The sequence below is a fragment of the Sapajus apella genome, unplaced genomic scaffold, assembly GCF_009761245.1.
Source record: "Sapajus apella isolate SASKATOON/1434 unplaced genomic scaffold, GSC_monkey_1.0 scaffold68, whole genome shotgun sequence".
Taxonomy (NCBI): Eukaryota; Metazoa; Chordata; class Mammalia; order Primates; family Cebidae; genus Sapajus; species Sapajus apella.
The window spans coordinates 7,532,176-7,547,751 of NW_022437008.1; the positions used below are offsets into that span (position 1 = coordinate 7,532,176).

At 48.1% G+C, this 15,576-nt stretch overlaps 1 protein-coding gene across 1 annotated transcript in view; it reads left to right on the forward strand.

Moving 5' to 3' along the window:
* RHPN2 (rhophilin Rho GTPase binding protein 2) overlaps positions 1 to 14,544 on the forward strand; it is a 75,555-nt gene extending 61,011 nt beyond the window's left edge. Inside the window, exons 5-9 of the mRNA XM_032249212.1 lie at positions 1,240 to 1,471; positions 3,465 to 3,541; positions 5,872 to 6,018; positions 6,847 to 7,002; positions 13,952 to 14,544. Coding sequence (XP_032105103.1) covers positions 1,240 to 1,471; positions 3,465 to 3,541; positions 5,872 to 6,018; positions 6,847 to 7,002; positions 13,952 to 14,212 — 873 coding nt within the window. The 3' untranslated portion in view covers positions 14,213 to 14,544. The remainder of the gene's footprint in view (positions 1 to 1,239; positions 1,472 to 3,464; positions 3,542 to 5,871; positions 6,019 to 6,846; positions 7,003 to 13,951) is intronic.
* Positions 14,545 to 15,576: the final 1,032 nt, after the last annotated feature.

Here is a 15,576-nt window from a genome sequence, read left to right on the forward strand (position 1 = left end):
CTCCCCTCCCCTCCCCTCTTCTCTCCTCAGCCCTCCCCTCCCCTCTCCTTTCCTTGTTCCTTGCTGCTTTCCTTTTCTTTCCCTTTCCTTTCTCTCTCTCCTCCCCAGGCACCCTTCCTCCCTCCTTTCTTCTTTCCTTTTCTTTGATTTGCTTTCTTTACAGCATCTTGCTCTGTCCCCCACTCTGCACTGCAGTGGTGCCGTCACAGCTCAGTGGAGCCTCGAACTCCTGGCTTCCAGTGATCCTCCTGCCTCAGCCTCCTGAGTACCTGGCACTACAGGCATGCACCACCACACCTGGCTAATATTGTGAAAAATTTTTGCAGAGATGCTATGTCGGTCTCCCTCTGCTGCTCAGGCTGGTTTTGAACTCCTGGCCTCCAGCAATCGTCCCGCCTCTGCCTCCCAAAATGCTGGGTTTACAGGCACGAACCACCAGGCCCAAGCTCCTGTTTTCTTACTTTCTCGCCCTACATTTGATTAGCAGATCCCTTTGGCTATACCTAGAAAATGCATCTCAAATCTAGCCACTTCTTACCCTGCTGCCCTGGTGGAAGGAAAACCCCATCCCTGGTCTTCTCTTACCATCTCCGCCTACCCTGCTCTGTTTTTCTCTATAGCCTCATCACCGCCCAATCCATCACATACTTCTTTGCTTGTTGTTACCTGTCTTCAGCCACTACATGTAAACTCCTGGAATCCCGGGGCAGCCTGTTTCTTCACTGCTTTATCTTTAGCACCCAGCCCATTTGGCAAATATTTGTTGAGTGAACGTCTTATGGACACAAGAGAGCTCATTACATGTGCATTTCAGGAAGGCTTGGAACGGGGCCGGGTGGTTCATGCCTGTCATCCCAGCACTCTGGGAGGCTGAGGCAGGAGGATTGCTTGAGGCCAGGTGTTTGAGACCAGCCTGGGCAACACAGCAAGACCCCATCTCTACAAAAAAAAAAAAAGAAAGAAAGAAAACGTTATTCAAGTGTGATGGTGCATGCCTGTGGTCCCGGCTACCCAGGTGTCTGAGGTGGGAGGTCCACTTGAGCCCAGGAGTTTGAGGCTGCAGTGAGCCATGCGTGCTCCACTGTACTCCAGAGTGAGACCCTACCTCTGAATATAAAATATAACATGAAATAAAATAGTATATTAATAAAAGTCTCAAGCTATCCAGGCAGATCCTTTAGAAAAGAGAACGTCCACCCTCTTGGGCTGTCTCTTGAGCCCTTTGGCTCTGCCCTGTAGATCCGCAAGTCACATGGGTGCTGGCTTCCGTCCACAGGGAAGTCCCATCTGCGCAGAGCCCTGACGCATCATGAGGAGTCGGTGCGGGAGGCCAGCCTGTGCAAGAAGCTGCGGAGCATCGAGGTGCTCCAGAAAGTGCTGTCCGCGGCACAGGAACGCTCTCGGCTCACGCACACCCAGCACCGGGAGGACGATGACCTGCTGAACCTGATCGATGCCCCTGATGTTGTGGGTGAGTAAGCTAGACTGTGTGCCCAGCGTGGGGGTGCCTGTGCCGCAGACAGAGCATGCCTGGCCTGTGGGGGTCGGGCAAGCCCTTGCTGCGTGCTGGGCACTGGGAGGGCTGCACAGGCAGGGACCAAGGTGCTGCTTTTACCCTGGAATTCTCTCTCTTTTTTTTTTTTTTTGAGATGGAGTCTCGCCCTGTTGCCCATGCTGGAGTGCAGTGGCGCAATCTCAGCTCACTGCAACCTGTTTCCCAGGTTCAAGTGATTCTCCTGCCTCAGCCTCCCGAGTAGTTGGGATCACGGGCGCCCTCAACGACTCCCACCTATTTTTTTGTATTTTTAGTAGAGATGGGGTTTCACCATGTTGGCCATGCTGGTCTTGAACTCCTGACCTCAAGTGATCCACCAGACTTGGCCTCCCAAAGTGCTGGGATTACCGGTGTGAGCCACCACACCTGGCCTAGATATTCTTTTTATGCAGTTGTTGTCACGTGTAATCAGCCTGTCTTGGGATCCTTTGTTAGAAACTGACCAGACTTATGTTAAGGGTAGTCCAAGCCTGCTGTGAAGATGCTGGTGGGGATATGGAGCTGTCAGTGGTCATGATTTGGCAAAACCCCTTTTCACTAGGAAATTCTCATATCACACATTAATAATGAAAAGGTCAAGCACAGTGGCTCAAACCTGTAATCCCAGCACGTTAGTTAGGAGGCTGAGGCAGGAGGATCACTTGAGCTCAGGCGTTTAAGACCAGCCTGGGCAACATAGTGAGACCCCATCGCTACAAAACATATTTTCTTAAAATTTAGCCAGGTCTGGTGGCATGCACCTATAGTCCCAGCTACTCAGGAGGCTGAGGCAGGAGGATCACTTGAGCCCTGGAGGTCAAGCTGCAAGAGAGCTGTGATTGCACCGCTGCACTCCAGCTTGGGCGAGAGAGCAATACCCTGTCTCAAAGTAATGATGATGAAAACAGACAGCACAGTATCTCAGAACTGTGTCCTGTGAGGCATGAAGCTTCCATGACAGCTCCTGAACACCTGAAACATAGACGACTTCTCACTAGGGTGTTTTTTTCTTTTTTTGAGAAGTTGTTTCACCCTTGTCGCCTAGGCGCTGGCGTGCAATGGTGTGATCTTGGCTCACTGCAACCTCCACCTCCTGGGTTCAAGCCTCAGCATCCCGAGTAGCTGGGACTATAGGCACGCACCACCGTGCCCGGCTAATGTTTATATTTTTAATGGAGATGGGGTTTCATCATGTTGGCCAGGCTGGTCTCGAACATCTGACTTTAGGTGATCCGCCCACCTTGGCCTCTCAAAGCTGGGATTACAAGTGTGAGCCACCACACCTGGTCTCCTCATAGGGTTTTATGAGTGCCAAAGAAGCCCACTAAGCCCCTGAGGTATCAGGAAGCCCCGTAAGTGGGGGACGTGTCTGGTTATCGCTCCTTGGTCCCAGCTTAGGAATGAGTTATACCTCCTGTGGCTCACAGGAGGTACCCAAATGGAAGGTAGAGTTCACCGGGGGTCGGGGGTTAAGCTGTGTTCCATCTTCTTGAACTACTGTCTCAACCCGAGGGAAAGGACCTGTGACTGAGAGGCAGTGCCGTACCGTCTCCTTCCCAGGGATTTTTTTTTTTTTTTTTTTTTTTTTTTTTGAGATGGGGTCTTACTCTGTCACCCAGCCTGGAGTGTAGTGCATGACTTCAACTCACTGCAACCTCCGCCTCCTGGGTTCAAGCGATTCTCCTGCCTCAGCCTCCTGAATTGCTGGGATTACAGGAACCTGCCACCACACCTGGCTACTTTTTGTATTTTTAGTAGAGACGGGGTTTCACCATGTTGGCCAGGCTCGTCTTGAACTTCTGGCCTCAAGTGATCCACCTGCCTCAGCCACCCAAAGTGCTGTGATTACAGGCATGAGCCACAACACCAGCCTTTAAGGATCACCTTCAATGACAGAAACGTTTATCCTCCCATTTATAATCTTTTCTAGCTAAAACTGAGCAAGAGGTTGAAATTATATTGCCCCAGTTCTCCAAGCTGATAGTCACGGACTTCTTCCAAAAGCTGGTATGTTGAATGCTCTTTACATAAATGACCTAAGGGGACAGCTCTTCAATTTGGCGAGTGGTGTCTTAGTTCATGTGGGCCGCTATAACAAAATGCCTTGAACTGGGTGGCTTTGAACAGCAGAAATATATTTGTCACAGTTCTGGAGGCTGGGAATTCCAAGACCAAGGTATGGGCAGATTCAGTATCTGGTAAAGGCTCATGTTGTCGTTTATAGGTGGGGCCTTCTACCTGCGTCTGTTTCCTCATGGCAGAAAAGGCAGATGAGTTCCCTTGGGCCTGTTTTAAAAGCATGTATCCAATTCTTCTATTTTTTTTTTGAGACGGAGTTTTGCTCATGTTGCCCAGGCTGGAGCACAATGGTGCAGTCTCCTCTGCCTCCCAGATTCAAGCAATTCTCCTGCCTCAGCCTCCGGAATAGCTGAGATTACAGGCATGCGCCACTACGCCTGGCTAATTTTGTCTTTTTAGTAGAGATGGGGTTTCTCCATCTTGGTCAGGCTGGTCTTGAATTCCCAACCTCAGGTAATCCACCTGCCTTACCTCTCAAAGTGCTGGGATTACAGGTGTGAGCCACCACGCCCGGCCACGTGTATCCCATTCTTGAGGTTTCTGCCCCAAGACTGAATCACCTCTCAAGAGGCCCCACTTCCTAATAATTACATTGATGATGAGGTTTCAATATACAGATTTCGAGAGGGTACAAACATTCAGACCATCGCATATTTTATTTTATTCGTTTATATTTATTTTTTGAGACAGTCTTGCTCTGTTGCCCAAGCTGGAGTGCAGTGGCACGATCTCGGCTCACTGCAGCCTCTGTCTTGCAGGTTCAAGTGATTCTCCAGCCTTAGCATCCCAAGTAGCTGGGATTACAGGCATGTGCTACTACGATCAGCTAATTTTGTATTTTTAGCAGAGATGAGGTTTCACCATGTTGGCCAGGCTGGTCTTAAACTCCTGGCCTCCAGTGATCTGCCCACCTCAGCCTCCCAAAGTCCTGGGATTACAGGCCAGAGCCATTGTGCCTTGTACCACAGCGTATCTTAGAAGTAAATTTTAGGTAGTGTTTAAAAAAAAAATTTTTTTTTTTTTTTTTTTGAGACGGAGTTTTGCTCTTGTTACCCAGGCTGGAGCGCAATGGCGCAATCTTGGCTCACCGCAACCTCCGCCTGCTGGGTTCAAGCAATTCTCCTACCTCTGCCTCCTGAGTAGCTGGGATTACAGGTTCACGCCACCATGCCCAGCTAATTTTTTGTATTTTTAGTAGAGACAGGGTTTCACCACGTTGACCAGGATGGTCTTGATCTCTTGACCTCGTGATCCACCCGCCTTGGCCTCCCAAAGTGCTGGGATTACAGGCACGAGCCACTGCGCCCGGCACAAAAAATTTTTTTATATTTTAAAATATTTTTAGAGCCGGGCGCGGTGGCTCAAGCCTGTAATCCCAGCACTTTGCACTCCAGCCTGTGTAACAAGAGTGAAACTCCGTTTCAAAAAAAAAAAAATTTTTTTTAGAGACATAGTCTCACTCTGTCACCCAGGCTAGAGTACAGTGGCATGATCATAGCTCACTGCAGCCTCAACCTTCCAGGCTCAAGAAGTCCTCCTGCCTCAGCAGCCTGAGTAGATGGAACTAAAGGCATGTGCCACCATGCCTGGCTAATTTTTTTATTTTTTAGTAGAGAATGGGTCTCGCTATGTTGCCCAGGCTGGTCTCAAACCCCTGGCCTCAAGTGATCTTTCTGCCTTGGCTACCCAAAGTGCTTAGGATTACAGGCATGACATGCTTGGCGTTAAATTTTTTATGTTAGAGATTTTATTTAAGATAATTTTGGCCGGGTGCGGTGGCTCACGCCTGTAATCCCAGCACTTTGGGAGGCTGAGGTGGGTGGATCACCTGAGATCAGGAGTTTGAGACCAGCCTTGCCAAAATGGTGAAACCCCATCTCTGCTAAAAATACAAAAATTACAGGTTCGCACCTGTAATTCCAGCTGGTTGGGAAGCTGAGGCAGGATAATTGCTTGAACCTGGAAGGCAGAGGCTGCAGTGAGCTGAGATCACGCCACTGCACTCCAGCCTGGACGACAGAGTGAGACAGCGTCTCTAAAAATAAAAAAGTTAATTTTATTTAAAATATATTGGTTATGTTTGAGAAGATGGCATTCCCTGTTGTCGCGTGACTGCTGTAGCATCTTACCCAGATGTGTCATTTGTCCCTAACCAAGGCCAAGTGAGCTCTTCAAGGACAGCAGGCAAAATTCCCTTTAGCTTTCAAGTGTCTGATCCAGCCTTCAAATCCTACACCTAACGATGCTGTCTTCCAAAGGGCCCCTTATCTGTGTTTTCGGCTAATAAGCGGTGGACGCCTCCTCGAAGCATCCGCTTCACTGCAGAAGAAGGGGACTTGGGGTTCACCTTGAGAGGGAACGCCCCCGTTCAGGTTCACTTCCTGGATCCTTACTGCTCTGCTGCGGTAAGCACATGCTTTTCTGGGTCGAGAGCAAACATAGATATCTGGGTGATTGAATTTAGGGTGGGTTCGCCCATGTCAAAGGCCTGACTTTATGTGAAAGGCCTCATGGGTGCTACATTCCCAAAACCAAAAGGATTGATTTTTGCTGTCGTTTTTTTTTTTTTGAGATGTTGGGAGGTGGAGGCTGCAGTGAGTCACTATCGTGCAGTGGTGCTATCTTGGGGCTCACTGCAGCCTCTGCCTCCTGGGTTCAAGTAATTCTCCTGTCCCAGCCTCCTGAGTAGCCAGGATTATAGGCGCGTGCCACCATACTCAGCTAATTTTTTGTATTTTTAAATAGAGACAGAGTTTTGCCATGTTGACCAGACTGGTCTCGAACTCCTGGCCTCAAGTAATCCATCTGCCTTGGCCTCCCAGAGTGCTAGGATTACAGGTGTAAGCCACTGTACGCAGCCAATTTTTGCCCTTTTTTTTTTTTTTTTTGTACCCAGGCTGGAGTGCAGTGGTATGATCTCGGCTCACTGCAGTGTCTGCCTCCCAGGTTCAAGCAACTCTCCTGCCTCCGCCTCCCAAGTAGCTGGGATTACAGGTGCCCCCCACCACGCTGAGCTAATTTTTGTATTTTTAGTAGAGGCGGGATCCATCATGTTGGCCAGGCTGGTCTCGAACTCCTGACCTCAAGTGATCTGCCCCTCCCCCCCGCCCTATCTTGGCCACCCAAAGTGAATTTTTGCTTTCTTGATGCAAATTTACCTATTTTGTGAATGGGGACTGATTGAAGGATTTGAGGAACTAAACACTGACTTATTTTCAACAATACTTTTGCAGGTGGCAGGAGCCCGGGAAGGAGATTATATTGTCTCCATTCAACTTGTGGATTGCAAGTGGCTGACGGTGAGCGAGGTTATGAAGCTGCTGAAGAGCTTTGGTGAGAATGAGATTCAGATGGAAGTCGTGAGCCTCCTGGACTCCACATCGTCCATGGTGAGCACGGATACCTCCCTGGGCAGTCAGTAGTGGTATGGAGTGAAATCTGCATGAGTTCAGCCCCACAGGTGTTTACCAGGCCCTCTGTCTCCTGCCTGTGTAACACAGTACAAACGACTGGACTCCCAAGCTTGTAATCACTGGAATGTGCTCACCTTGGGTCAAAGAGAAAATTGGCAAACTTTTTTTTTTTTTTTTCCAAAGACAGGGAAAGCTGGTTTGCTGTGGTGTGATCATGGCTCACTGCAGTCTCTGCCTCCTGGGTTCAAGTGATCCTTCCACCTCAGCCTCATGAGTAGCTGGAATTACAGGCACCCACCACCACCCCTAGCTAATTCTTTATCTTTTGGAGAGACAGGTTCTTGCTGTTGCCAAGGCTGGTCTCGAACTGCTGGGCTCAAACCATCCTCCCTCCTCAGCCTCCCAAGGTGCTGGGATGACAGGCATGAGCCACGGCACCTGGCTAGCAAACTTTTAAAAATAGCCTGTAGATAAAATAATCAACTGATCTATTTTTTTGATCAAATTGTTTAATTACAAAAGTAATACATACTTACGGTAAAAAAAAAAAAAAAATTCCAATAATTCAGAAGAGCTTAAGACAACCTGTGAAAGTCCCTCTCTGTGCCCCAGAAACAGTATCAGCCATGTTCTGGGAGATTTGGGAAGCATTGGAGTCTCTTCAAGTTCACCTGCACAGGTATCGCCTTTAATTTTCCCCAAGTAAGGCCGGGCAGGGTGCTCATGCCTGTAATCCCAGTACTTTGGGAAGATGAGGCGGGGGGATTGCCTGAGCCCAGGAGTTTGAGACCAGCCTGGCTAATAAGGCAAAACCCCGTCTCTACTGAAAATATAAAAATTACCTGGGCGTGATGCTGCACGCCTGTAATCCTAGCGATTCGGGAAGCTGAGGCAGGAGAATCTCTTGAACCTGGGAGGCGGAGGTTGCCGTGAGCGAAGATCACACCATTGCACTCCAGCCTAGGCAAGAGTGAGACTCTGTCTCCAAAATAACCAAAAATTTTCCCCAAGTGTGAGGATTCGTGCCACACTTAATGACGTTCTCCTCTGCACTTTGCCACACTTAATGACGTACCCTCAACCTTCCCTCAGTAGCAGCATTCATTTATTCATTCAACAAATATTGATTGAGGATCAGCCAAGTGCCAGACCCTTTCTTAGGTGTCAGAGCTCCAGCATACATTACACAGATAAGGTCCCTGCCTCCACAAAGCTGGCAGTAGGTCAGCAAATAAATGGTCGGGATTTTGATAAGTGCTGTAAAGGAATAAAGACCTGTGAGGGGGGTGGAATGACTAGGGAGGGGCGAGGCTCTATTTAGGCAGGGCTGGAACAGACATGAGAGTGACGAGGAGGTTCCAGCCAGTTGCAGAGAGACAAGAAAGGCCTTCTGGGCAGGGGCACCCCCCGGTACAGAGTCCCGGAAGCTGAATAAGCTTCTCCTGCCAGACAGGCAAAAAGAAGTCCTTTTGGCAAGAGCACCAGGACAAGGGAGCGAGCCGTGGCAAGTGAGGTGGGAGGGAGGCCTTGGCGGCAGTGGTGGGAGCTTGGAAGCCATTGGGCCTTTTCAGAAGGGGACTGGTGTGGTGTGATGTTTGTTTTAGAAGGGCGTCTGCTGCTGGAGACTGGCCATGAGTCGTCCAGGCCGGTGACGTTAGTGGCTGAGGTGATGGGGGCAGCTGTAGAGATGGAGAGACATGAGCATCCCTGGTGCACAGTTTGGTGGTGGAACTGATTTGTGGATGATTTGTGTAAAACTGAGGTGAGGCCTCAGTTTTTGGCTTGATCAGTCACGTGAGTAGTGGAGTAGTGGTTGTTTTTCTACCTTTAAATTTCTTTTTTTTTTGGAGACAGAGTCTCACTCTGTCGCCCAGGCTGGAGTGCAATGGCATGATCTCGGCTCACTGCAACCTCCACCTCCCAGGTCCAAGTGATTCTCCTGCCTCAGCCTCCCGAGTAGCTGGGATTACAGGTGCTCACCACCAGGCCCGGCTAATTTTTTGTGGGTTTTATTAGAGATGGGGTTTTACCATGTTGGCCAGGATGGTCTCGATCTCCTGACCTCCTACCTCGGCCTCCCAAAGTGCTGGGATTACAGGTGTGAGCTACTACATCCAGCCCTTTATTTTTATTTTATTTTATTTTATTTTATTTTATTTTTGAGACAGGGTCTCACTCTGTCGCTTGGGCTGGAATGCAGTGGTACAATCATACCTCACTGTAGCCTTGACTTCCTGGGCTCAGGCAATCCTTCTGCCTCAGCCTCCCAAGTACCTAGGACTACAGGTGTGTACCACTATGCCTGGCTAATTTGTTCCTCTACTTATTGTAAATTTCTTTTTTGGTAGAGATGGGGCCTTGATATATTGCCAAGGTTGGCCTCACACTCCTGGCCTTAAGCAATCCTCCCGCCTCTGCCTCCCAAAGTGTTGGGATTACAGGCATGAGCCACTGCGCCTGGCCTGGTTATTTTTCATAACAATGGGTGACAGGGGTGTGACAGAGGTGGAGGAGAGAGCAAACAAGGGTCACGTTATGAACGTTTCTGATGCTATTAGCGGTCAGACATAAACGTAGAGGAGGAGATGGGATGTGAAGTCTTCAGTTCGAGGAAGAAATCAGCTAGAAATAAATAATTGAGAATCATTGCATGAGGACGATATTTGAAGCTGTGAGACAAAATGCAGTTCCCTGCACGGGGGCAAGGGCTGAGGCTAAACATTTAGAGACCAGTTGGAAGAGAAGCAAGTGCAAAGGAAATGGAGGAGAGTTCAGAGAGGTGGGAGGAAAGGAGCTCCTCAACTTAGACGAGAAAGCTTTGCAGTGAGAGTGATGGATTGCACCAAATGCAGCTGAGAGGTGAAGAATGAGGGCGGCTTAGCCATGCCGATTGCATTTGGCAGCAGGATAAAAAGACACTTTGGTGGAGAGGTGGCAACAGAAGTCAGTTGAGAGAGGGCCAGTGAGCCACTGGATTCTGTGAGTCCATGGATATGAAATGCTCAGCACAGGCAAATCCAGAGACAGAAAGGAGATTGGTGCTGGGGCTGGACAACGGGAGTGGGGAGGGACTGCTGAAAGGTACAAGGTAGAGGTTTCTTTTGGGGGATGGAAATGTTCTGGAATTAGGTAGTAGTGACGGTCATCCAACTTTGTGAATATACTAAAAATCATTGATGTCCCCGCATGGTGGCTCACACCTATAACTCCAGCACTTTGGGAAGCTGAGGCAGGATGTTTGCTTGAGCCCAGGAGTTCGAGACCAGCCTGAGCAACATGTTGAGAACTTGTCTCTGCAAAAACTAAAATAAATTAGCCAGACATGCTGGTGCACGCCTGTAATCCCAGCTACTCAGGAGGCTGAGGCAGGAGAATCACTTAAACCCAGGAGGCGGAGGTTGCAGGGAGGTTATCTGGTGCCACTAACCTCCACCTTCTGGGTTTAAGTGATTCTCCTGCCTCAGCCTCCTGAGTAGCTGGGATTACAGGCACGCATCCCCATGCTCGACTAATTTTTGTATTTTTAGTAGAGATGGGGTTTCATCACATTGGTCAGGCTGGTCTTGAACTCCTGATCTTGTGATCCACCTGCCTTGGCCTCTCAAAGTGCTGGGATTACAGGCCTGAGCCACTGCACCCCAGCCTAAGAAGGGCTTTTCAAAGAAAGTGGCAGTACGCATTGCAGGAGAGAGAGAGAGAGAGAGAGAGAGAGAGAGTGTGTGTGTGTGTGTGCGCGCGCACGCACGCATGTGCATGTGTGTAGAGGTCTGGGAGGCAGGGCTGCCTGAAGGATAGAGGGAATGGGATCCAGGCACGTAGAAGGGCTTGGTCTTTGGGGACAGATGCCATGAAGTGTACAGTGGGGATTTTAGGAGGGTGTGTGAGTGGCTTCAGGGGGAGAGAGAAGGTAAGAAACAAGTATATAGGAGAAAAGGAAATGAAATTACTAGGGACACACAGGAGTGCCAGGAAATGGGTGCCCATTAGAGGTTTGGGGTTGGGTTAGAATTCCAAGGGAAGCCTTGGTGAATGTCCTCCAGCAATGCGCAGCATTTCAGATCTAGGCCCTGTGGGAGGCAGAGGGTGGAGATGAGCTAGTTGGCTTTGCTGGGGTCGGGTGGAAGAGAATTGAGGGTATTTATAAGGCAGTGGTTTTGATATACAATGGACTCTGAGCAGCTGAGGGTTGGGAAATGCTTGCAGGCCTCACATCTGTCCCCAGGATTATTTGTTTTATTGTTTTAAATGACATTATGTGTGCTCCGTAAAACATGGGATTAGTGGTCAGTTTTCTAGAAAAGGAGGAGCTATCTTCATCCTCAGGGGCTCGAAGTACCCCTACCTACGTGATTGCTGCATAACTCTTATTTATCTATTTATTTTTTGCGATGGAATCTCACTGAATCCCGGGGTATGAGATTTTAGTGGCGCAATCTCACCTCACTATGACCTCCGCCTCCTGGATTCAAGTGATTCTCCTGCCTCAGCCTCCCGAGTAGCTGGAATTACAGGCGACCACCACCATGCCCAGCTAATTTTTGTATTTTTAGTAGAGATGGGGTTTCGCCATGTTGGCCAGGCTGGTCTCAAACTATTGGCCTCAAGTGATCCACCCACCTCGGCCTCCCAAAGTGCTTGGATTACAGGTGTGAGCCACCGCGCCCGGCCCCTCTTAGGATTTATATTAGGACCAATATCCTCAACTACTCCAGAGATAGATTGTATGCCTAATTTTAGTGCCAGAACATAGTAGCTGATTAATAAACATGGCGAACAAAACAATCTCAATGTTAGGCAAACCTTAGAAGCTGGCGATAACCATGTGGAAGTCTTCAGAAAATAAGTTTCCTTAGATTTCTAGTTTGAATACTACATGATTCTTTAAAGGTTAACGGTAGAGAGTGTTTCATGGTACAAAGTTTCAGCTGAGGAAGATGAAAACGTTTTAGAGATGGATAGTGGCAGGGGTTGCATAATGATGTGAATGTAGTTAATGCCACGGGGAAAATGGCTAATAGTAGTCTTCACTGTGGATTTTCTTTTTCCTTTTGGCCACTGTGGATTCTTTAAAGAGGGTGAAGTGGATCTATACCTACTGGTGTGGATTGAAATCCAAGATGTGTTAGGGGAAGAAAGTCAGGTGTAGAATAGTGTATATTCCTTTTAAGAAAATGAATGGTAGGCTGGGCGTGGTGGCTCACACCTGTAATCCCAGCGCTTTGGGAGGCTGAGGCAGGCGGATCACCTGAGGTCAGGAGTTCGAGATCAGCCTGGCCAACATGGAGAAACCCTGTCTTTACTGAAAATATAAAATTAGCCAGGTCTGGTGGAGCACGCCTGTAATCCCAGCACTTTGGGAGGCTGAGGCGGGCGGATCACCTGGATTCAAAAGTTCGAGATCAGCCTGGCCAACATGGAGAAACACCGTCTTTACTAAAAATACAAAATTAACCAGGTGTGGTGGCGCACGCCTGTAGTCCCAGCTACTCAGGAGGCTGAGGCAGGAGAATCGCTTGAACCTGGGAGGTAGAAGTTGCAGTGAGCCTAGATCGTGCCACTGCACTCCAGCCTGGGCAACGATAGCGAAACTCTGACTCAGAAAAAAAGAAAAAGAATGGTAATATACTTATGCACATATAGAAATACTTGTACCTGCACATCATCTCTAGGAGTGTCGCACAGTGGTTACCTGAGGGAGGGCCTGGGAGCCCAGGTGACAGGGACACCTATTGCTCACTGCATTTTCTTTCTTTTTCCTTCCCTCCATTCCCCTCTTCCCTTCTTTTCTTTTGAAACAGAGGTCTCACTCTGTCGCCCAGGCTGGAGTGCTGTAGCACAGTCACAAGTCAACCTCCTGGGCTCAAGCAATTCTCCCCTCTAAGCCTCCCAAGTAGCTGGAACTGTCGGCACGAGCCACCACGCCCAACCCTGTATTTTCATATTCATGACCATTGTATTATTATTTTCTCAAATATAAGAACCTTAAAATGTGAGTTGTGGCTCCTCAGCTTAAATTACTACTATTGAGTATATTCCTTAAAAATTATCCTTGTTGGGGCCGGGCGCGGTGGCTCAAGCCTGTAATCCCAGCACTTTGGGAGGCCGAGGCGGGTGGATCACGAGGTCAAGAGATCGAGACCATCCTGGTCAACATGGTGAAACCCCGTCTCTACTAAAAATACAAAAAATTAGCTGGGCATGGTGGCACGTGCCTGTAATCCCAGCTACTCAGGAGGCTGAGGCAGGAGAATTGCCTGAACCCAGGAGGCGGAGGTTGCGGTGAGCCGAGATCGCGCCATTGAACCCCAGCCTGGGTAACAAGAGCGAAACCCCGTCTCAAAAAAAAAAAAAAAAAAAAAAAAATTATCCTTGTTGGACCTGGTGGCGCACGCCTGGAGCCCCGGCTACTCAGGAGGCCAAGGCAGGAAGATCACTTGAGCCCAGCAGCTCAAGATCGGCCTGGGCAACATAGCAAGACCCTGTCTCAAAAAAGAAAAAAAGTTTGTCCTTGTTTTAAGAACCTAATTCTATACAAGCATTGGTCAGCTGAGTTTCAGAATTATATCTGTTTAATTTTATTCATTTTCTGGAGTCCTGCTCTGTCGCCCAGGCTGGAGTGCAGTGGTGCGATCTTGGCTTACTGCAACCTCCACCTCCTGGGTTCGAGTGATTCTTGTGCCTCAGCCTCCCAGGCAGCTGGGACTACAGACGTGCACCACCGCCTGTGGTTAACTTTTGTATTTTAGTAGAGACGGAGTTTCGCCATGTTGGCCAGGCTGGTCTCTAACTCCTCTCCTCTACTCGCTTCGGCCTCCCAAAGTGTTGGGATTACAGGCATGAGCCGCTGCACCCAGCTGAACTTCGTAGATATTATCAGCTATCTTGATGATGCCTGACACCCTTTTTCTTCCTTTTCTGCACGCAGCATAATAAGTGCGCCACGTATTCCGTGGGAATGCAGAAAACGTACTCCATGATCTGCTTAGCCATTGAGGATGACGACAAAACTGATAAAACCAAGAAAATCTCCAAGAAGCTTTCCTTCCTGAGCTGGGGCACCAATAAGAACAGACAGAAGTCAGCCAGCACCCTGTGCCTCCCGTCGGTCGGGGTTGCCCGGCCTCAGATCAAGAAGAAGCTGCCCTCCCCCTTCAGCCTTCTCAACTCAGACAGTTCTTTGTACTAACGTGAGGAAACAAACACGTTCGGGCCCCGAACATTTCTGGTGCTGACTCAGCCTTAAACGTTTGTGCCATAATGGAAAATATCTCTCTGTTCGCAAATCCTGTTTTACTCATAGTATAAACTCTCATTCGATGTGTTTTTATGAAGGAAAGTTACAAGAAACCTCTAGGAATTTGTGAAAAAAGAACTTTTTTGAGACATGTCACTATACTGCTGCAAGTTATTTATTATATATTGTAAATAGTCTAGTGTCGAAGATATGAAATATGGCTATTTTTAATGGTGACAGTTATGACTTTTGTCACTATTAGAGTTAAATTGGGGTTACCTATATTAGTACAATTTTTAGTTGTTTCTAGGTTAGGCTGATAGTCATTCCTTAAACTAGAATACAGATGACCCTGGAATTAAGGCAGGTCAAAGGACTATAATGATAGAATTCAATTTATGTCACTAAAAACTGTTCCAAAGTGCTGCTTTCTAATAGGAATTCATTAACCTAAAACAAGATGTTCCTTTTTTTTTTGAGATAGAGTCTTGCTCTGTCACCCAGGCTGGAGTGCATTGGCGCTATCTCAGCTTACTGCAACCTCCGCCTCCCAGGTTCAAGCGATTCTCCTGCCTCAGCCTCCTGAGTAGCTAGGACTACAGGCACGTGCCACCACACCTGGCTAATTTTTTGTATTTTTAGTAGAGACAGGGTTTCACCATGTTGGCCAGGATGGTCTCGATCTCCTGACCTCGTGATCTGCCCGCCTCAGCCTCCCAAAGTGCTGGGATGACAGGCATAGGCCACCACGCCCGGCCTAAGATGTTACTATTATATCAATGTAATATGAATGCTATTTCTAGAAAAAGTCTAATGCCAAATTTGTCTTGACTTATTACAGAAAAACAACCTAGGAGCAGCTTTTCTTCTAGTTTGAGGTCAGTTAAGAATTGCTAACACAGTGGCAGTGTTAGATGAAGATGCTATCTACAAGGTAGATAATATACTGTTTGATACTCAAAACATTTTTCATTTTTAAAGTAGAAGGTACATAATTAGATATTTTAAGTCTTGGGTAAAAAAGTAGTTTTACATTTTACAAGGTAAAGATGTAAGTGATTCAAGTTTAAAGTTCTATTTGACTTTTTTTGTTTTTGTTTTTGAGACGGTGTCTTGCTCTGTTGCCCAGGCTGGAGTGCAGTAGTGTGATCTTGGCTCACTGCAACCTCCACCCCTTGGGATCAAATGATTCTCCTGCCTTAGCTTCCTGAGTCACTGGGACTGCAGGTGCCCGCCACCATGCCTAGCTAATTTTTATATTTTTAGTAGAGGCGGGGTTTCACCGTGTTGGCCATGTTAGTCTCAAACTCCTGACC